General features: G+C 43.2%; 1 protein-coding gene across 5 annotated transcripts in view; it reads left to right on the forward strand.

The window, feature by feature from the left end:
* Positions 1 to 22,303, forward strand: part of LOC137352200 (protein-arginine deiminase type-2-like) — an 85,279-nt gene that overhangs the window by 33,834 nt on the left and 29,142 nt on the right. For 4 of the 5 annotated variants that reach the window (XM_068017402.1, XM_068017405.1, XM_068017403.1 and 1 more), the window contains 5 exons: positions 685 to 832; positions 1,867 to 1,960; positions 5,563 to 5,642; positions 5,756 to 5,887; positions 7,597 to 8,296. In XM_068017402.1, the coding sequence (XP_067873503.1) occupies positions 685 to 832; positions 1,867 to 1,960; positions 5,563 to 5,642; positions 5,756 to 5,887; positions 7,597 to 7,830 (688 nt within the window). In that variant the 3' untranslated portion in view covers positions 7,831 to 8,296. Of the gene's footprint in view, positions 1 to 684; positions 833 to 1,866; positions 1,961 to 5,562; positions 5,643 to 5,755; positions 5,888 to 7,596; positions 8,297 to 22,303 lie in introns of those variants that run through there. The other variant, XM_068017406.1, reaches the window with a different exon arrangement.

Here is a 22,303-nt window from a genome sequence, read left to right on the forward strand (position 1 = left end):
CTCCCAGCTGCCAATCTTCCTTGCCCATGGACCTGTGCCAGTTCCACATCCCCGCGTCAGAGTAATTTCATAATGTGGCATAGAAGACAAGAACCTCAGTGCAGCACCTTGCCACAACAGTGACAGCCCAGCTTTCTGATCAAGGGGCTCCAAAAGGATTTTTTAAACATTAAGTCAGTTAAAATTGAACAACTGTCACTCTGAAAGAAGCAATCAATTGCTGTTAGGAAATTGGTATTTAATACATTTATGGGCACCACTTCTGGCAGGATCTGATCCAGGGATGCTAGTTCCCTTGCATCGTGCAAGTGGACTTATTACTGGAGGCACTAAAGGAGGAAATAATGTGAATGTTAGTGTCAACTCACCAGTCCTGTCTCCAGTCAGAAAGTTCGCATTGAGGGGGTGGATGTGACAAATAACCTCCCCAATTTTCCAGCAGAACTTGCTGACAGGAACAAAAGGAGTTCCGATCCTGCGGAACTGTATTTCGTCCCGAGTCCACGCTGATTGCACGGGCAATGTTCCCTCCCACCAGGCCGAAGAATTTCAGGCGGCAGGCGTTTATCATTTTTGCATCCGTTTGTCCGTCAGCGCCATCTGTGGGTAGTGTCAGTTTAAAAGAAGATTTTGGAAATTGCTAACAGGTGTAAATATGTATTTCTTTTTTTTAAATTACTGTAGCACTTCCAACGGGAGGAACATGTTAAAAGTAATTCGGGATTTCCTTTATGCTCAACAAGTCCAGCCTCCTGTTGAGCTCTTCTCTGACTGGTTATCAGTGGGTCATGTGGATGAGTTCATGACCTTCGTTCCTGCCCCTGACAGAAAGGTAACCATCACACTGGGCTCAGAAAATGGGCTGTTCATATACCAAGATGTGACCACCACCACTGACCCAACCAAATGTTGCAGGGCTGGGCATGTGAGGGGTGCCTCTGGGATAATACACCAGAAATGGCTGCCTAGTGTGCTGCAAGAGGCCAGCCAGGGAGGGTGTACTGCCCGCCCGCCGCCCCGCACCACACTCCTCGCATCCCTCTTGGAAACAAAGTGGGGGAGCACCCTGTAGCACCTTTGTAAGGGAGCCACTCCTAATTTTTAAAAAAAGTTCCTCTCACCTTTCGAAGTTCAAAACTCTGATCACAGCCTGAACCATCACTCCACCCAACAAGGGGATCCATGAGCACCTGAACTGGAGGCCGAGAAGCCTCTTCTGGCTCTGCATAATGATACCAGGTGCCTATAGGCTGAGGGCATAAGAACTCCCAGTGTTGGAAGTTCCTATTCTTGGGTTCTTCCCCCATCTAATGTAGGTGCTCAAAATAAGGAGCAGAAGGAGGTTCTGCCTCTTGCCAGGCCCCAGGAGGATTATCAGCACTACTAAATTCCCACTGCCTTCTGGAAGGTTCTACTTGATCTCAAGCTGTAGACTAGTGGAACCCTTGAGGACTTTCAGCTCTATTGTACCAATTGACTGTTAGATGCGCTATCTTTCAGTTGACACTTTAAAGCAAAGCCTCGTTTACCCTCTTGGGTAGACATAAAGGATCCCATGGTACTATTTCAAGAGGAGTTCTCCTGGAGTCCAGGCCAATATTTTCCTCCCAACCAGTATCACTAAAACAGACTTTGTGGTCATTATCTCATTTCAATTTGTGGGATCTTGCTGTGCTCAAATTGGCTGCCATGTTTCTCTACATTACAACAGTGACTACACTTCTAAAGTACTTCATTGCTTGTACAGCATTTTGGGATGTTCCGAGGTTGTGAAAGGCACCATATAAATACAAGTTCTTTCTTATTTTACTAAGGGAATCATAACTATTTGATTTCTGATATTCAACTTTACTCCTGTTCCTGTAGCGTTTTCGGCTTGTTCTGTGCAGTCCTGATGCCTGTTGCAAGTTGTTCAAGGAGCTCCAGCAAGAAGGCCATGGAGAAGCCCAGCTGTTTGAAGGTGAGTTTCTGACGAGCTACGGTCAGTAGTAGGAAGTGGTGCATGCATCAAGCCAAATTAGTTCTTCACACAGGGCTGGTGCTGTTTGCACAGCTTCAAGTAGAATATCTGCCATACAAAGATATGTGTTCTCTTCTGGTGCAATGCTAGGAAAGTGAACATAAACTTCCTTTGTGGTTGGCTAAGGGAACCATATTGGCTATTTCTGTACATTATCATGCACACTTGGCAAAGGGGGTTAGGTAACACCTAATTAACTAGGATTAAGGGAGGTTGAGTTCCACAGTTTAAAGGGCCTGGGAAAGAATGAGTTGCAGGAGACACAATAAGAATGAAGGGGGAATGAAGAGTAGAATGTGTGAAGCTTGGAAGGAATAAAAGAGGAAAGATCATAGAGCTATCAATAAAATTGGAAGAGGTTGGAGACTAGAGGTGAGATAACATTTTTCTAACACATGTCCTGGCCAAGAGAGTGAAAGAGGTGCTAGAAGATTGGAAAACCACTAATGTGACCCCCCTGTTCATGAAGGGAGGGAGACAAAAAGCAGGAAACTGTAGGCCGGTCAGCCTAATATCGGTCGTCGGGAAAATGCTAGAGTCCATTATTAAGGAAGAAATAGCAGGACATTTAGAAAAGCTTAACGCGATCAAACAGGGTCAACATGGTTTTGTGAAAGGGAAATCATGTTTGACAAATTTGCTAGAGTTCTTTGAGAATATAACAAGCAAAGTTGATAAAGGGGAACCGGTAGATGTAGTGTATTTAGATTTCCTGAAGGCATTCGATAAGGTGCCACATAAAAGATTATTGCACAAGATAGGAGTTCACAGTATTGGGGGTAATGTATTGGCATGGATTGAGGATTGGTTAACTTACAGAAGACAGAGAGCTGGGATTAATGGGTCTTTTTCAGGTTGGAAAGATGTAACTAGTGGAGTGCCACAAGGATCAATTAGGGCCTCAATTATTTACTATCTATATTAATGACTTGGAGGAAGGGGCAGAGTGTAATATATCCAATTTTGCTGATAATACAAAAGTATGTGGGAGGGCATGTTGTGATGAGGATATAAGGAATCTGCAAAGGGAGATAGATATAAAAACAAGAAATGCTGGAAATATTCAGCAGGTCTGGCAGCATCTGTGGAGACAGAAGCAGAGTTAACGTTTCAGGTCAGTAACCCTTCTTCAGAACTAGCAAATATTAGAAATATAAAAGGTTATATGCAAGTAAAGTGGGGGTGGGGCAAGAGATAACAAAGGAGAAGGTGTAAATAGGACAAGGTCACAGAATAACTGACCAGAAGGTCGTGGAGCAAAGGCAAACAATATGTTAATGGTGTGTTGAAAGACAAAGCATTAGTGTGTTCATGGACTGAAAATTGAAGAGCGCAAATACAAACATGAAAAAAACAATGGGTAAGCAAACTGAACAAACTAAGATGAAATGAAATAAAATAAACACAAAAAAAAATTTTAAAAAGGAAAAAGAAAAAAATAACTAAAAATAAAAGTAAAATGGGGGGCTTGTCATGCTCTGAAATTATTGAACACCATGTTCAGTCCGGCAGGCTGTAGTGTGCCTAATTGATAAATGAGATGCTGTTCCTTTAGCTTGTGTTGATGTTCACTGGAACACTGCAGCAATCCCAGGACAGAGATGTGAGCATGAGAGCAGGGGGGAGTCTTGAAATGGCAAGCAACAGGAAGCTCGGGGTCCTGCTTGCGGACTGAGCGGAGGTGTTCCGCAAAGCGGTCATCCAGTCTGCATTTGGCCTCCCCAGTGGTCTCCCCCCTGATCTCATGCTCACATCTCTGTCCTGGAATTGCTGCAGTGTTCTAGTGAACATCAACGTAAGCTTGAGGAACAGCATCTCATTTACCGATTAGGCACACTACAGCGTGCCGGACTGAACAGTGAGTTCAATAATTTCAGAGCATGATGGGCCCCCCATTTTACTTTTATTTTTAGTTATTTTTTATGTTTATTTTATATTATTTCATCTTAGTTTGTTCAGTTTGCTTACCCACTGTTTTTTTTTTCATGTTTGTACATGTGGCTGTTCAATTTTCAGTCCATTAACACCCTATCTGTACTAATGCTTTGTCTTTCAACATACCATTAACATATTGTTTGCTTTTGCTCCACAACCTTCTGGTCAGCTATTCTGTGACCTTGTCCTATTTATACCTTCTCCTTTGTTATCTCTTGCCCCATCCCCACTTTACTTGCTTATAACCTTTTACATTTCTAATATTTGCTAGTTCTGAAGAATGGTCACTGACCTGAAACATTAACTCAGCAGATCTGGCAGCATCTGTGGAGACAGGAGCAGAGTATTTCCAGCATTTCTTGTTTTTATTTCAGATTTCCAGCACCTGCAGTATTTTGCTTTTATTTTAGGGGATATAGATAGGTTGCTTGAGTAGGCTAAAACTTGGCAGATGGAGTTTATTGTAGGAAAGTGTGAGGTCATGCACTTTGGTAGGAAGAAGCAAAAGGCAGATTATTATTTAAATGGAGAGAGACTTCAAAAAGTGCAGCACAGAGGGATCTGGGTGTTCTTGTGCAAGAAACACAAAAAGTTAGCATGCAGGTGCAGCAAGTAATTAAGAAGGCAAATGGAATTTTGGCCTTTATTGCTAGGGGGTTGGAGTTTGAAAATAGGGAAGTCTTGTTACAACTGTACAGGGTGTTGGTCAGGCTGCACCTGGAGTACTGTGTACAGTTTTGGTCCCCATATTTTAAGAAAGGATAGACTGGCATTGGAGGCAGTTCAAAAGAGATTCACTAGGCTGATTCCTGGGATGAAGTGGCTGAATTATCAAGAACAGCTGAACAGGTTAGGCCTTTATTCATTAGAGTTTAGAAGAATGAGGGGTGATTTTATTGAAATGTACAAGATTCTGAGGGAGCTTGACAGGGTAGATGTTGAGAAGATGTTTCCACTTGTGGGGGAATCTCGAACTAGTGGACATAGTTACAGAATAAGGGGACACACATTTAAAACTGAGATGCGAAGGAATTTCTTCTCGGAGGGGGTAGTGAATGTCTGGAATTCTCTACTCCAGAGAGTTGTGGAGGCTAGATCACTGAAAGTATTTAATGAGGAGATAGATAGACTTTTGAAATATTGTGGAGTTGAGGGCTATGAGGAACTGGCACGAAAGATGAGGTCTGGGGCAGATCAGCCATGATCTTATTGAATGGCAGGGCAGGCTTGAAGGGCCGAATGGCCTACTCCTGCTCCTATTTCTTATGTTCTTAAGAGTTTTTTTATGAATAGATATTAGTAAGTACCTTTAGTGTTGTCTTCTGCTTTAACTGAAGTTGTGGAATCTATGACGTTTATGTGCAGAGCCCAGGGTGAATATTGCAGGGATTGGTGAGAATAACAGTGTAACGAATAAACATAATCTTTATAAATGTCCTGATGCCCATAAGGGGGATGGGAAAGGTTTCAAGAATGCAGGGGGTCCTTGGCAGAGTACCGATGGGTGGAACTATATGTCTGATCAGCCTCACAGCAGAGTTATTGAGGAGCTATTCAAGGAGCCGACTGAATAAGAACAGTAATGTTGTTTTGTATTTTTCAATCAGGTAAAAACACTGAGCAAATATTCAAAGTTAATGACCTCCTTAGCAATCAAAAACTGCTCAAATATAATGCTTTTGTGCAGGTGAGTCAGTGAAATAATAAGATTTGGTTTAATCATACTTTGCATGAAATTCTGGATTATTTTGTTCATTTTCTTTCTTTTGCTTCCTTTATTGTTTCTGATTTCTTTCTCAGCGATGCATTGACTGGAACCGAGATGTTCTAAAGAAGGAATTGGGATTGGATGAAGAAGATATTATTGATATTCCTGTGTTGTTTACATTGTTTCAGGAGGATGGAAGAGCAGAATCCTTTTTTCCAGACATGGTGAGTAAATATTGGAGGGGATTGAAAGAGAATGGAGTTCCTCTCCTTACCTTTCCTCCTCCACTGCCAACATCCTAGTCCATTCATTTATCACCTCATGACTCAATGTTTCCAGTGCTCTCCCAGCCAGCCTCCTGCTTCAACCTCTACAAGTTTAACACATTGAAAAATATTCAGCCTGTGTCCTCAAATTCATGATGATTCAGTCCATTCATCTCCATCCTCTCCAAGTTTCATTGGCTCCCTGTACCTCTTAAGTTAATTTTGAAATACTCACCCTTGCTTTCAAATATATTCAGGCTTATCTTGCCCACCTTATTTTGTTGAGCTCATTCTGTTTTGCATCCCACACAGATCCTCATTTCATCTAACACTTCTCCTTGTCCTCCCCACACCACCATCGTTGGCTTCTCAGTCAGTCACTACACTCCTTCTCTTTGGAACTGTCACACACCAAGTCCCATTCACCCACCACCCCTGTTTGCATTGACCTACACTGGTTCCTGGTTAAGCAATGCCTCAATTTTAAATTTCTCATCCCTGTTTCCAAATCCCTCCATGGCCTCATTCTTCCTTATCTCTGTAATCTGTCCCAGCCCCACAACCCTCTGAGATATCTGTGCTCATCTAATTCTGATCTCTTCAGCATCCCCCATTTTAATCACTCCACCATTGGTGGCTGTGCCTTCAGATACCCAGGCCCTAAGCTCTGGAATTCCCTCCCTCAACCTCTCCGCCTCTCTTTTTCTCCTTTAAGCTGCTTCTTAAAACCTATCCCTTTGACCAACTTTTAGTCATCTGTCCTAATATCTCCTTATATGGCTTGATGTCAAATTTTGCTTCATTACACTCCTGTTGCAGTGCCTTCGAATGTTTTATTACATTAAGGACGCTATATGTTGTAAAGTTGCTGATGTTGGAACTTGCTGCCCAGTTGCCTTTGTTACCACCTCTCTTTTTGTTTTCAGAAGCCTCTTCTAAACACATTTTGCCTTTGCTCCTCCATCCTTACCCTCTCCCTGTATCATACCTTCTCTGTACTGATTGTTTTGCAGCAATCCTCTGGTATGTCATCCAAATGGCCATTTTCATAGATGGCCCTAGACAGTGAGTTTGTGCAGGCACTGTGAGGCATCGCAACCCAGTCCAAGCCCACTTCTGTCCTCTAATGGCACTCAGATGCACATGTTCAATATAAAGCCCTCAACCAAGTCACTTTCACACCCACACTGCTGAAACCTGATAGACTGGCAGACCACTTTGTGGCTGTGGCAGAACAAAGGTAATTTTTGTTGCTGCGTTTATATAACTGTGAAGCCTGTGAAGCAGTCCTGACCTCCGTAGCAAAAGTTATCATTTTAAATTAAGCAGCACAGGGCCTCACCTCAAAAGACGGTCTTTATGTCTTCAGATGGGGTTTTCTGGCATCAGGTGCACCGAGGGTGCAGTGGATACATGTAACAACCTTTGTCTCACATCAGCAATGTGGCACAGACAGAAAGGTAGTTGAGAATGTGGCTTCTGAATAACTGGTTTCTGAAATGTGTGAATGGGCTGCTGTGTTGTTGCTGGCTGTGCACCCGGATTGACTCGACGTTACAAACTGATTGGATTCCAATGCACCCAGGAGGGGCAGCACAACCACCTCTACAATGTTGTACTGTAAATGCACCATAAAGCAAGAGTAATGGGACTCTGTGTTCCTTTAGGTGAACATGATAGTCCTCGGAAAATACCTGGGCATTCCAAAGCCGTTTGGACCTCTGATAAATGGAAAATGTCCACTGGAATCTGCAGTGCGCTCAGCGTTAGAACCGCTCGGCCTGGATTGTACCTTCATCGATGACTTTGCTTCCTATCATTTGTTGGCTGGTGAAATTCACTGCGGCTCCAATGTTCATCGGAAGCCATTTAGCTTTAAATGGTGGAATATGGAGATGTAATTACCACGAGCAACAAAATATAAATTAAAGCCCTCGGATAGCTACCTGTAGATTTTTAATATTTACTGGCTATTCTAGTACTGTTTGCATGGAGTGAGGCTGTAAGTTAAATGTGGGTATTTTCGTTGGCTGGGGGTGGTAATAGGTACTCTTTGCTCTCTTTCTTTCTCAGCCTCAAAGGTATAGGGGATACCTAGCAAGTTTTTTTTTCTCACTGTAAAAGTAAGCAATGGCGGGGCAGCTTGTCCAAATGGAATGTACCTCCTGTGCAGTGTGGGAAGTCGTGGAAATGCCATGTGACCTTGGTGAACATGTCTGCAGAAAGTGTCTCTGGTTGCAGAACCTTTGGGTTTTGGGTTTCGGAGCTCGAGCGTGGCTGGAGTCACTGTGGCGCATCTGCGAGGTGAAGGACTACGTGGATGGCATGTTTCAGGAGGTTGTCAAGCCGGAGACTAGGCGAGCACAGTTTGGGGATGGGGTGGGTGTGGGGAGTGGTGACTCGGTGGATGCCGGACAGACAAAGAAGTCACGGCAGAAAGTGCAGGAGTCCCAGGGGACATCCCACTTTCTAACCGGTATTCAGTTCTGAGTACCGATGAGGGAGAGGGTTCTTTTGGAAAATGCACCAAGAGTCATGGGTGGAATGTCATGGCTGACTCAGTTGTGCTGGGATGGAGAAAAAGGGACAAAAGGGCAATAGTGATTGGGGACTCTATGGTTAGAGGAACAGATAGGCGTTTCTTTGGTCACAGATGTGATTCCAGGATGGTATGTTGCCTCCCTGGTGCAAGGGTCTTGGATATCACTGAGCGACTACAAAGTATTCTGGAGGGTGAGGGTGCACAGCCAGAGGTCATGGTCCACGTTGGTACCAATGCCGTAATAGAAAGAGAGATGAGGTCCTGCAAAAAGAATTTAGGGAGCTAGGCAGTAGATTTAAAAAGTAGGACCTCAGAGCTTTCTTCCAGTGACACGGGCTAGTTAGTATATGAATAGGAGGTTAGAGCAGATGAATGCATGGTTGGGGAGATGGTGCAGGAGGGAGGGCTTTAGATTCCTGGATCACTGGGCCTGTTTCTGGCGAAAGTGTTATCTGTATAAGATGGACGGACAGGTTGAACCTGAAGCAGAATGGGACCAGCATCCTTTGCTGTTGGGGGGTTGGTGGTGGAGTTTAAACTAATTTGGCAGGGGGGTGGGATACAGAGTGGAAGCACATTAGGAGGTGATGTACAAAAAAATATAAATGTGAAGCTAAGTCAGTCCGGAGGACACAGTAAATGTAGATCTGTTAAGGCTCAGGCAAATAATGCAAGGCTGGATTTTTTTCTATTTTAATGCAAGGTGTCTTTCTAGTAAGGCAGATGAATTGAGGGTGTTGATTAACACATGGGAATATGATATTATTGCTATTACTGAGACATGGTTGAGGGAAGGACAGGACTGGCAGCTCAATATCCCAGTGTATAGAATCTTCAGACGTGATAGGGGAGGGGGTAAAAGAGGAGGTGGCATTGCATTGTTGATCAAGGAGTCAATTACTGCAGTAAGGAGGGATGATATCTTAGAAGGTTCCTCTAATGAGGTCATATGGGTAGAACTTAAAAACAAAACGGGGGCTATTACTTGGCTGGGAGTGTACTACAGGCCTCCAAACAGTCAGGCAGTGGTCGAGGATCAGATATGTAGGCAAATCTCAGAGAGGTGCAATAATAATAGGGGATTTTAACTTCCCCTATACTAGAGGGGATAGTATTCGTGCAAAAAGCTTAAAGGGGGCGGAATTCTTCAAGTGCATTCAGGAGAGCTTTTTGAGCCAGCACGTAGAGAGTCCTACAAGAGGAAGAGCAGTACTGGACTTAATCCTAGGGAATGAAGCCGGACAAGTGGTAGAAGTGGCAGTGGGGGAGCATTTTGGGGATAGTGACCATAAGACTGAAGATTGTTATGGAAAAGGACATAGAGGGTCCGGAAATAAGAGTACTGAATTGGGGGAAGGCAGATTTCAGTATGATAAAACAGGATCTGGCCAAAGTGAACTGGGAGCAGCTTCTTGTAGGAAAGTCTACATCAGACCAGTGGGAGTCATTTAGAAGGGAAATTGCAAGAGCTCAGGTGCAGCATGTTCCCATTAAAGGTGAAGAGTAGGACCAAGTCAAGGGAACCCTGGATGTCAAGGGATATAGAGGATTGGATAAGGGAAAAAAAAGGAGGCTTATGGCAGATTCAGAGTGCTGAAAACAGCAGAGTCCCTAGAGGAGTATAGAAAGTGTAGGGGAGTACTTAAAAAGGTAATTAGGAGAGCGAAGAGGGGGCATGAAAAAACACTGGCAGACAAGATAAAGAAAATCCCAAGGCATTTTATAAGTATGTTAAGGGCAAGAGCATAACCAGGGAAAAAGTGGGGCCCATTAGGGATCAAAGAGGCAATCTGTGAGGAGCCGGAGGACATAGGTGAGGTTTTGAATAATTACTTTTCATCTGTGCTCACTATGGAGAGGGACCATGTAGGTATAGTGATCAGGGAAGGGGATTGTGATATACTTGATCATATTAGCATTGAAAAGGAGGTGGTATTAGCTGTTTTAGCGGGCTTGAAGGTGGATAAATCCCCTGGTCCAGATGAGATGTATCCCAGGCTGTTATATGAGGCAAGGGAGGAGATAGCAGGGGTTCTGACACTAATTTTCAGATCCTCTCAGGCCACAGGAGAGGTACCAGAGGATTGGAGGACAGTGAATGTGGTACCATTATTTAAGAAGGGTAGCAGGGATAAACCAGCTAATTACAGGCCGGTGAGTCTAAATCAATGGTAGGGAAATTAATGGAAAAAATTCTGAGACAGGATTAATATCCACTTGGAGAGACGGGGATTAATCAGAGATAGTCAGCATGGCTTTGTCAGGGGGAGATTGTGTCCAACAAATTTGATTGAATTTTTCGAGGAGGTGACTAGAGGTGTAGATGAGGGTAAAGCAGTTGATGTAGTCTACATGGACTTCAGTAAGGCTTTTGATAAGGTCCCACATGGCAGATTGGTTAAGAAAGTAAAGGCCCATGGGATCCAGGGTAATTTGGCAAATTGGATTCAAAAATGGCAGGAGGCAGAGGGTCATAGTTGAGCATTGTTTCTGTAAGTGGAGGCCTGTGACCAATGGTGTACCACAGGGATCTTTGCTTGGACCCTTACTGTTTGTTGTGTACATTAATGATTTAGACGTGAATATAGGAGGTATGATCAGTAAGTTCGCAGACGACATGAAAATTGGTGGTGTCGTAAATAGTGAGGAGGAAAGCCTTAGACTACAGGATGATATAGATGGGTGGAGCAGTGGCAAATGGAGTTTAATTCTGAGAAGTGTGAGGTGATGCACTTTGGGAAGTCTAACAAAACAATGGAAAAAACAATGGATGGTAGGACCCTAAGGAGTACAGAGGGTCAGAGGGACCTTGGGGTGCTTGTCCAAAGATCACGGAAAGCAGCAGCACAGATAGATAAGGTGGTTAGAAAGGTATACGGGATACTTGCCTTTATTAGCAGAAGCACAGAATATAAGAGCAGGGAGGTTATGATGGAGCTTAAGAAACCAATCAGTTGGAGTACTGTGTACAGTTCTGGTCGCCACACTATAGGAAGGATGTGATTGCAATGGAGAGGGTGCAGAGGAGATTCACTAAGATGTTGCCTGGGCTGGAGCATTTCAGTTATGAAGACAGAGTAGATAGGCTGGGGTTATTTTCCTTGGAGCGGAGAAGGCTGAGGGGGGGACCTGATTAAGGTATACAAAATTATGAGGGGCATTGATAGGATAGATAGGAAGAAACTTTTTCCCTTAGTGAAGAGGTCAATAACTAGGGGCATAGATTTAAGGTAAGGGGCAGGAGGTTTAGAGGGGAGTTGAGCAGGAATTTTTTCACCCAGAGGGTGGTTGGAATCTGAAACACACTGCCTGAAGGGGTGGTAGAGGCAGGAACACTCTCGACTTTCAAGAAATACTTAGATGTGCACTTGAACCGCCATAACATACAAGTGTGTTAAATGGAATTAGTTAAGACGGGTTCTTGATGGTCGGCGCAGGCACATTGGGTCGAAGGGCCTGTTTCTGTGCTGTAAAACTCTATGACTCTATGTTTTGTTTTTTAATTTTGTGTAACCTTAATAAAATGCAAATTGCTGACAAAAGACTGGTATTTATCAAAGTCCACACAGTCACGTGCAACCTGTGCCATTCAAACACCACAGGTCCTACAGTCTGAACTTAATATCTATGCTTGGTTACTCACATTTTTCAAAAGAATTTGTCTCCCTGTCATTGTTTACTGAGCCAGGGTATGGTGTAAAGTTTGTCAACCCTGGTTGGAGGCATCCTGAGGTTTGATCATGTGACAGTCTGACCACATGATATCTGACCATGTGATACCTGATCATGTGGCATCTGATCATATGAGGGCAGGGAAGAGGGGTATGTGAAGGTGGGGGAGCAATTCGCTGAGGCGAAGCTAGTGTTGGGAGGAACTTTGATTTCAGCAGTAATTAATGGTAACTCAGTGAAATTGCACCGTTAACTAACAGTAATATAATACCTCACGGATAGATATGTATCTGGTACTAATAGGTAGTAATAGTTGTATTGGCCTGGTATCCTACCTGCATCTAGTAGTAATCCTATAACCTGCTGATTTTCAACCTGAAACCACAGCCAGAATCCCCCCTGCAATCTGGGTCATACTCCCCATCGATGCTATTTTTTAACTGGTCTGATCTCTCTCCTTTATCTTCTTGGAGTCCGGTTTTGGTGCTGGTTCTGTGAAGGTAACATCTCTGAACTGGAATTCTCAGTCTGAGCTGATCTGTACTTGGACCTCACACGTCAAAACCAGTTGGCACAAACTGATCTGAACCAAACCAGAAGATTGCACAAAGTACAGCAGGCTCAGTGCTTGAGCCACTTCTCACAGGGCACATTTTCCTAACTCAGCTCAGCATTGACATTTCTAAACCATTCCCTGAACTCAGATTTGATGAAGGAAAGTTTTCATAGACTTGTAAGAATTACAGCACAAGAGGAGGCCATTCAGTCCTACCAGTACTGTCACTCTTGTAAGCCTATTCTCCACACCCAATCTTTTTATATTTCTCCTTGTCAAATATTTATCCCTTTGTCTTTTAAATTAATTTTAGTCTCCACCGCAATTATCACTGGTGGTGAAGTATCCCACAGTCTAATTGACCTCAGTTCAAGAACCTTCCTCCTTCCTTCCCCCTTTTCTTCCAGTGAAAATCCTCAGTCTCCATCTCCTTGTTTCATATTCGTCCACTGGTAAAAATAATCATTCACTATTGACCCACGGGTCCCTAGATTTCACTTACCTCTATCAACTGCTCACTTTCAGTATTGCCCCTCCACCCTCCCAACTCACCACCTTGCTGCTATTGCTCCCAGCTCAGCCAGAAATGCTGGGTGCCATGCTCATCACATTCCCCACTGTCCCTCTCTTCTGAGCCCCTAGTCCCCAAGTCCCCATTCTTTAGTCTACCTTTCCTCTCAGCCTCTATTCCCTATTCCTCATCTTTCTCCGATCCCCATTCCTGTTCCCATCTCTCTCCTGAGCTCCATTCCCCAGTCTCCAGATCTCCCCCGATCCCCACTCTTGTCTCTATCTCTTCCCAAATCCCCATCATGATTTCTCCTCTGAGCCCACCCATTCGCCAGACTCCCTCCCTTCAACCCTACTCTCAATGTGAGTGGATATTTGAGTATCCCTATCTCTGAATAAGAGCATTTCATTCAGTGGGAACCATCTAGGCATTGACTGTGCTAGTCCTTTGTCTGGGGTGAAATTCTAGATTCTGATTAACATTATTTAGAAAACAACACCAGCAGCAGTTTGATGTCTCATTGAGGTAACATTACTGAGCAGGCTTCAGAAATCCTAGATCTAAGACCTGGCATTCACTCTGGTATTCGGGCGGCACAGTGGTTAGCACCGCAGCCTCACAGCTCCAGCGACCCGGGTTCAATTCTGGGTACTGCCTGTGTGGGTTTCCTCCGGGTGCTCCGGTTTCCTCCCACATGCCAAAGACTTGCAGGTTGATAGGTTAATTGGCCATTATAAATTGCCCCTAGTATAGGTAGGTGGTAGGGAAATACAGGGACAGGTGGAGATGTGGTAGGAATGTAGAGTTAGTAATAGGAGTAGGGTTAGTGTAAGTGGGTGGTTGATGGTCGGCACAGACTCGGTGGGCCAAAGGGCCTGTTTCAGTGCTGCATCTCTAAACTAAACTAAACTTAATGCATTTGTATTGAATTTCCCTGTGCTGCATTTGAAAGAAGAATCCCCCATTTATTTTGAACAGGTTAATAATGCTCCTGCTAAATTAGTGCACAGAAAATATGAATTCGAAACTGAGTTCACTGAAAAATAGCTGTGCTGACCATTTGTGGAGAAATTAACTCCAATAATCTTATATTATTGTTTATTTGCTGAAACCTGTTGTTATCGGCTGGGGTGGAGTAGCAGTCGGCACAATATAATTAGTCTAAGCCCCATGGGTTAGAGAAGAGTAAATTAACCATGGTTCTTGGACTTGATCACCTTTCAACAATTCCTACTGGGAATATATGTTTGAGGATGTTGTACGAGGAATAGCAATAGGCTCAGCCCACTAACACTCGCCTTCTGGAAGCACACGGGAATGATGTCATTTGGGTATCCATGAAGTTTAACCCCAGTGAGGGAGCGAATGCTTTCCAAGGAGAGGGGCAATTGTAGAGACTGAAATATAAAAACTTAACCTGTGAGGGGAGATAGAAATTCTGGAATGTTCTAAAAACCAAAGTTTAAAAGCAATTACGATCCAAATAATCAACAGACGCTTCAGGGAGACCAATCTCCTTGCTGTGTACTGTACAACTCTGTTAACATCAATACAAAAGTCAAATACTGCAGATGCTGGGAATCTGAAGTAAAAACAGAAAATGCTGGAAATACTCATGCAGGTCTGGCAGCATCTGTGGAAAGCGAAACGGACTGAAGATAGGAACATAGGAAACAGGAGCAGGAGTAGGCCATTCAGCCCCTTGAGTCTGCTCCGCCATTCAACTAGATCATGGCTGATCTTCTACCTCAATGCCCTTTTCCTGAACCATCCCCATATCCCTTGATATTTTTAGTATCTGGAAATCTATTGATCTCTGTCTTGAACCTACTCAATGACTGAGCCTCCACAGCCCTCTGGGGTAGAGAATTCCAAAGATTCATATCCCTTTGAGAGAAGAAATTCCTTCTCATCTCAGTTCTAAATGGCCTACCTCTTATTCTGAGATTGTATCTCTTGGTTCTAGACCCCACAGCCAGGGAAACATCCTTCCTGCATCAATTCTGTCAAGCCCTGTAGGAACTTTGTAAGCTTCAATGAGATCATTTCTCATTCTTCTAAACTCTAGCGAATGCAGGCCCAATCTCCTCAATCACTCCTCATAGAACAATCCAGCCATCCCAGGGATCAGTCAAACCTTCATTGTACTCCATTTATGGCAAGTATGTCCTTAAGTAAGGAGACCAAAACTGTACACGATACTCCAGATGCGCTCTCACCAAGGCTCTACACAATTGCAGCAAGATTTCTTTACTCTTGTACTCAAATCCTTTTGCAATAAAGGCCAACATACTATTTGCCTTTCTAATTGCCTGCTGCACCTGCATGTTAGCTTTTAGTGACTTATAAACAAGGACATCCAGGTCCCTTTGTACATCAACGTTTCTTAATCTCTTACCATTTAAGAAACACTCTGCATTTCTGTTTTTCCACTAAAGTGGATAACTTCACATTTTTCCACATTATATTCCATCTGCCATGTTCTTTCCCACTCAATTAGCCTGTCTAAATCCACTTGAAGCCTCTTTGCATTCTACTCACATAGAACCATAGAAAATAGAAGCAGGAGTAGGCCATTTAGCCCTTCGAGCCTGCTCCGCCATTCATTATGATTATGGCTGATCATCCAACTCAGTAGCCTGTTCCCGCTTTCGCCACATACCCTTTGATCCTTTTAGACCCAAGAGCTATATCTAACTCCTTTTTGAAAATATACAATGTTTTGGCCTCAACTGCTTTCTGTGGTAGCAAATTCCATAGGCTCCCCACTCTCTGGATGAAGAAATTTCTCCTCATCTCAATCCTGAAAGGTTTACCCCGTACCCTTAGTCTATGATCTGGACTCCCCCACCATCGGGAACATTCTTGCGGCATCTACCCTGTCAAGTCCTGCTAGAATTTTAAATGTTTCTATGAGATCCCCCCTCACTCATCTGAACTCCAGCGAATATAATCCTAATCGACTCAATCTCTCCTCATACGGCAGTCCTGCCATCCCAGGAATCAGTCTGGTAAACCTTTGCTGCACTCCCTCTATAGCAAGAACATCCTTCCTCAGATAAGGAGACCAAAACTGCACACAATATTCCAGGTGTGGCCTCTCCAAGGCCCTGTATAATTGCAGCAAGACATCCCTGCTCCTGTACTCGAATCCTCTCACTATGAAGGCCAACATACCATTTGCCTTTTTTTAACCGCCTGTTGGACCTGCATGCTTACTTTCAACGACTGGTGTATGAGAACATCCAGGTCTCGCTGCATATTCCCCTCTCTCAGTTTATAGCCATTCAGATAATCTGTCTTCCTGTTTTTGCTACCAAAGTGGATAACCTCACATTTATCCACATTATACTGTATCTGCCACGCATTAGCCCATTCACTCAAATTGTCCAAATCACCCTGAAGCCTCTCTGCATCCTCCTCACAACTCACCCTCCCACCCAGTTTTGTGTCATCTGCAAATTTGGAGATATTACATTTAGTTCCCTCATCTAAATCATTAATGTATATTGTGAATAGCTGGGGTCCTAGCACCGATCCCTGCAGTACCCCACTAGTCACTGCCTGCCAATCGGAAAAAGACCCATTTATTCCTACTCCTTGTTTCCTGTCCGCCAATCAATTTTCAATCCATCGCAATACACTATCCCCAATCCCATGCGCTTTAATTTTACATGCTAATCTCTTTTGTGGGACTTTGTCGAAAGACTGCTGAAAGTCCAAATAAACCACATCCGCTGTATCCCCCTCATCAACTCTACTAGTTACATCCTCAAAGAATTCTAGTAGATTTGTCAAGCATGATTTCTCCTTAGTAAACCCATGCTGACTCTGTCCGATTCTACCACTGTTCTGTGCTCTGCTATAAAATCTTTGATAATGGACTCTAGAATTTTCCCCACTACTGACATCAGGCTGACTGGTCTATAATTCCCTGCTTTCTCTCTACCTCCCTTTTTAAATAGTGGGGTTACATTAGCTACCCTTCAATCTGTAGGAACTCTTCCAGAATCTATAGAATCTTGGAAGATGACCACCAATGCATCCACTATTTCTAGGGCCACTTCCTTAAGTACTCTGGGATGCATACCATCAGGCCCTGGGGATTTATCGGCCTTCAATCCCATCAATTTCCCCAACACCATTTCTCTACTAATACTGATTTCTTTCAGTTCCTCTCTCTCACTAAGCCCTGTATTCCCCAACATTTCTGGTATGATATTTGTGTCCTCCTTTGTGAAGACAGAACCAAAGTATGCATTTATTTGGTCAGCCAATTCTTTATTCCTCATAATAAATTCCCCTGTTTCTGACTGTAAGGGACCTACATTTGTCTTCACCAAGCGTTTTCTCTTCACATACCTATAGAAACTTTTACAGTCAATTTTTATGTTCCCTACAAGCTTGTTCTTGTACTCTATTTTCCCCTTCTTAATCAATCCCTTGGTCCTCCTTTGCTGAATTCCAAACTGCTCCCAATCCTCAGGTCTGTTGTTTTTCCTGGCAAATTTATAAGCCTCTGCCTTGGATCTAATGCTATCTCTAATTTCCCTTGTAAGCCATGGTTGGCTACCTTTCCCGTTTTACTTTTGCTTCAGACAGGGATAAACAATTGTTGCAGTTCATCCATGTGCTCTTTACATGTTTGCCATTGCCTATCCACCATCATCCCTTTAAGTAACGTTTCCCAATCCGTCACGGCCAACTCGCGCCTCATACCTTCGTAGTTTCCTTTACTATGATTCAGGACCCTTGTCTCAGAATCAACTACGTCACTCTCCATCTTGATGAAGAATTCTATCATATTATGGTCGCTCGTCCCCAAGGGGTCTCGCACCACTAGATTGTCACAACTCACACCTAGTTTTGTGTCATCAGCAAACTTGGAACCACATCCAAGTCATTGATAGAGATTGTGAATAACTGGGGCCCAAGCACTGATCCTTCTGGTACCCCACTAGTCACAGCTTGCCATCTGAGAATAACCCACTTATTTCTACTTGCTGTTTTCTGTCTGTTAACCAATTCTCAATACATGCCAATATATTACCCCCAATCTCATGTACTCTACTCTTGCTTACTAACATCCTGTGCGGGACCTTATCGAAAGCCTTCTGAAAATCCAAATACACCACATCCACTGGTTCCACCTTATCTATTCTGCTAGTTATTTCTTCAAAAACTCTTAACAGGTTTGTCAAATATGATTTCCCTTTCATAAATCCATGTTGACTCTGCCCAATCCTATCATTATTTTCTAAGTGTCCAGTTAATACCGAGGATAGGCACCAACATGTTGCACCACAGACATTTAGAGTCATAGCCCATTGGCCCAGCAAGTCTGTGCCAGCCATCAAGCACCTATCTATTCTAATCCCATTTTCCAGCACTTGGCCTGTAACTTTGTACGCTATAGCGTTTCAAGTGCTCATCTAGCTATTTCTTAAATGTTGTGAGTGTTCCTGTCTTTACCACCCCTTCAGGCAGTGTGTTCCAGATTCCAACCACCCTCTGGGTGAAAAATGTTTTCCTCAAATCCCCTCTAAACCTCCTGCCCCTTACCTTAAATCTATGCCACCTGGTTATTGACACCGCCACTAAGGGAAAACGTTTCTTCCTCTCTACCATTTCTACGCCCCTCATAATTTTGTATACCTCAATCAGGTTCCCCCTCAGTCTTCTCTGCTCTAAGGAAAACAACCCTAGCCTCTCCAGTCTCACTTCATAGCTGAAATGCTCCAGCCCAGGCAACATCCTGGTGAATCTCCTCTGCACCCTCTCCAGTGCAATCACATCCTGCCTATAGTGTGGCGACCAGAACTGTACACAGTACTCCAGCTGAGGCCTAACTAGCGTTTTATACAGCTCCATCATAACCTCCCTGCTCTTATATTCTATGCCTTGGCTAATAAAAGTATGTATCCCATATGCCTTTCTAACCACCTTACCTACCTGTGCTGCTGCCTTCAGTGATCTATGGACAAGTACACCCTCTGACCCTCTGTACTTCCTAGGATCCTACCACCCATTGTATATTCCCTTGCCTTGTTAGTCCTCCCAAAATGCATCACCTCACAATTCTCGGGATTAAATTCCATTTGCCACTGCTCTGTCCATCTTACCAGCCTATCTATATAGTCCTGTAATCTAAGGCTTTCCTCCTCACTATTTACGACACCACCAATTTTCATGTCATCTGCCAACTTACTGATCATACCTCCTATATTCACTGACTTGGGGCAATTTATCTAAATATAAAGTGTATAGCCAATCTAGTGCCATCAAAACACAGTCCAATTTAAAACACATTTCTCCCTTTAAATGAAGTAGCTAAGCATACAAACATCAATGGAGAGCAGCACAACGTTATTAGCTAGATAGCAAGCAAAATAGTATGCAATGCCAATTACTTTTGTTGACAGAATAGAGCTAGCTACACTGTGTCACGGGATAGTAGACGGACCTTGTCAAATGAATTGTCTAATAAATCATGAAACTCAAGGACAAAATTGTTATTGTGGTTATTGAGATGGGACAGTAGAAAACTCAGCAATAGGAAGATGGACAATTTCTCACACTGCTGTTGTCACAAGACAATTTAACCCATGTCAATATTTGTGCAACTGCTCCACCTGCTTGTAATCTCTCTGTCCTTCCTGTCCCACTCTGTTTTTCTGTTTTACATGACTCATCTGAAGTACTATCTGCTCCATCCTATAGAATATGTGTTTGAAGACAGGGCAGCCAACAAAAAGGCAGTGATCTCCAAATCAGGAGAATTTTATAGGATGGAGCAGATAGTACTTCAGAAGAGTCATGCAAGACAGAAAAGCAAAGTGGGACAGAAAGGACAGAGAGATTAACAGTAGGTAGCCAAGACTAGCTCATTCATCTTAACAGACTGTTAAACGAAGATTCTAAAATACAGAAACAATAGAATTTCTCATGGGACAAAATGTCATTTACTCACCAAAGCCAGTGACAAAATTAGATAAACACAATGACAGATAAAGGGCGCCTTTCAGTTCCTGCAATTCACGTATGTCTATATCTCAGTCAGTCACTGACAATTCTGATTCAGCTCTGACAAGCTAATTATTAAGAAAAAGCTTTTCTGCAAAACGTGGAGCAGTTGTTCTTGTTCTTGCATGTACTATTCAATTACAAAATGTTTAGTCATTATCTGAAAGATTGTACTCCAGACTAGCCAATTTATGTTCAAGTCAAATCTATTACCCATTAGCAAAGGTGCACTTATAACGTAATGTAATTCTATGATACAGACAACTTTCAAATAACACTAGTCAGTCATGTTATCTGCCCTCAAACTGGATAGTAAATGATGCACATTGCAGTTACTGATCTTTGACATACTTGTAAAACATTTTCTTTAATCGAATGCGCAGCAAAAAGATCAGTTAATGACGGCTTCTAACATGGTCATTGAAACAAAATAAATTTTTACTATGTCTTCCCTGACAGTTTTTAAAACTGCAAATGCAGCATGGATTTTGTTAAGGAATCGTAGACAGTTCACCATAGATTAAGGTCTATTAAAGCTATCTGTTACATTGTATATAATTGTATATGAGTCAGCAGCATCCTGTTTTCACGAATATCACTCAGCCCTAATACACCATACTTTTATATTCATGAGTAACTTACAGTGCTGACTTTTGGAGATTCCTTGGATTTTCTTGTCTGTTTTCCCCTTTATACAAGTTCTGGAACAATGTGATTCCAAATAGATAGCGCAGAATTGTGAAATTTATTTAGAAATAAAAGTCTAGTAACTTTCAACATGTCAGTGAGATTGTGTTCCAAGTGAAAATAATGCATGCCAGAGCATAAAAATTGAGACTTTCCCTCAGCAACTTTTGCCATTTTAAAATGAGTTTACATAACACAAGCCTTTAAACTTGTGTTTTAAAATAACCTAGTTGCTAAGTTATTTTAAAACACAAGGTTAAAAGCTTGAAGCGGGATGGGGGGTTGGGTGGTGCGGGGGTGGGGGGGGGGGGGGGGGAGGTGGTTGTGAGGGCGAGGGGGCAGCATTACAATTTTTGTCTTACATAGGGGGCCAGTGAGACAATTTTGAAAAGATAAAGGCATTAAAGATTTATCTTTCTATTAATCAAAACAACAACTAATGTGCATTTTATGTGCAGAAGCTTTAACTGAGAAGAGTAATTTATTGACTTACTTTCTTGTCACTATGTTGGACACTGATTTAATCAGATACCTTGCATTTTTTTGTTGCACCAGTAGTCAATGTCTGCCCGCACACTTGTGTAGTGATGCGGAGTATTCTGGATAGATGTCCATCTGTTAGGAATGATCTTGATTGCTCTCTGTCCCTCTCTCTCTTTGTGTGTCTCTCTCCCCCTCCATCTCTGTGACCCCCTTCCCACTGCTCCCCCACTCCCTCTGTGTTGTCCCCACCTCTCTGTGTCTCCCCCCACCGTGTCGTTCCCCTTGTGTTGTGTCCCGTCTATCCCCTCTCTCTCTGTCCCCCACCTCTCTCTCTCTCTCATGTGCACTCTGTCCTCCCCAACTCTCTCTTTCTCTGTCCCCCCTCTCCCACTCTCTCTCTCTTCCCACTCTCTCTCTTCCCCCCTCCATCTCTCCCTCACTCTCTCTCTCCCCCTCTCGCTTTCTCTCTGACTGTTGCTGAGAGCGGGAACAGCTCTTCCGAAGTCCAGACAGATTTGGAGTTTTCCAGCGGACATTTAAAAAAATTGGAACCTGTCGGAAAACTTCGAAACTGTCTGGGTCTCAGAAAGTGCTGTTCTGCTTCAGCACCTGTCAGCTGTGAAACTGACACTTGCGACTTTTTTAAAAAGCCGTTCCATCGAAGCCAAAAGGAAATTTCTCATCTCTGAAATTACCAATCACGGACCCCAAAGTTGTTTACCATGGACACTGGTGACTGTGTACAGACACGTTACTGATCTCTGGTTATCACATCCTTTATAATAGATTCTAGCACTTTCCCTACTACAGATGTCAGGCTAACAGGTTTGTAGTTCTCTATTTTCTCTCTCCATCCTTTCTTAAATAGTGGGGTTACATTTGCTAACTTCCAATCTACTG

The sequence above is a fragment of the Heterodontus francisci genome, chromosome 37 (genome assembly GCF_036365525.1).
Source record: "Heterodontus francisci isolate sHetFra1 chromosome 37, sHetFra1.hap1, whole genome shotgun sequence".
NCBI classification, from domain to species: Eukaryota; Metazoa; Chordata; class Chondrichthyes; order Heterodontiformes; family Heterodontidae; genus Heterodontus; species Heterodontus francisci.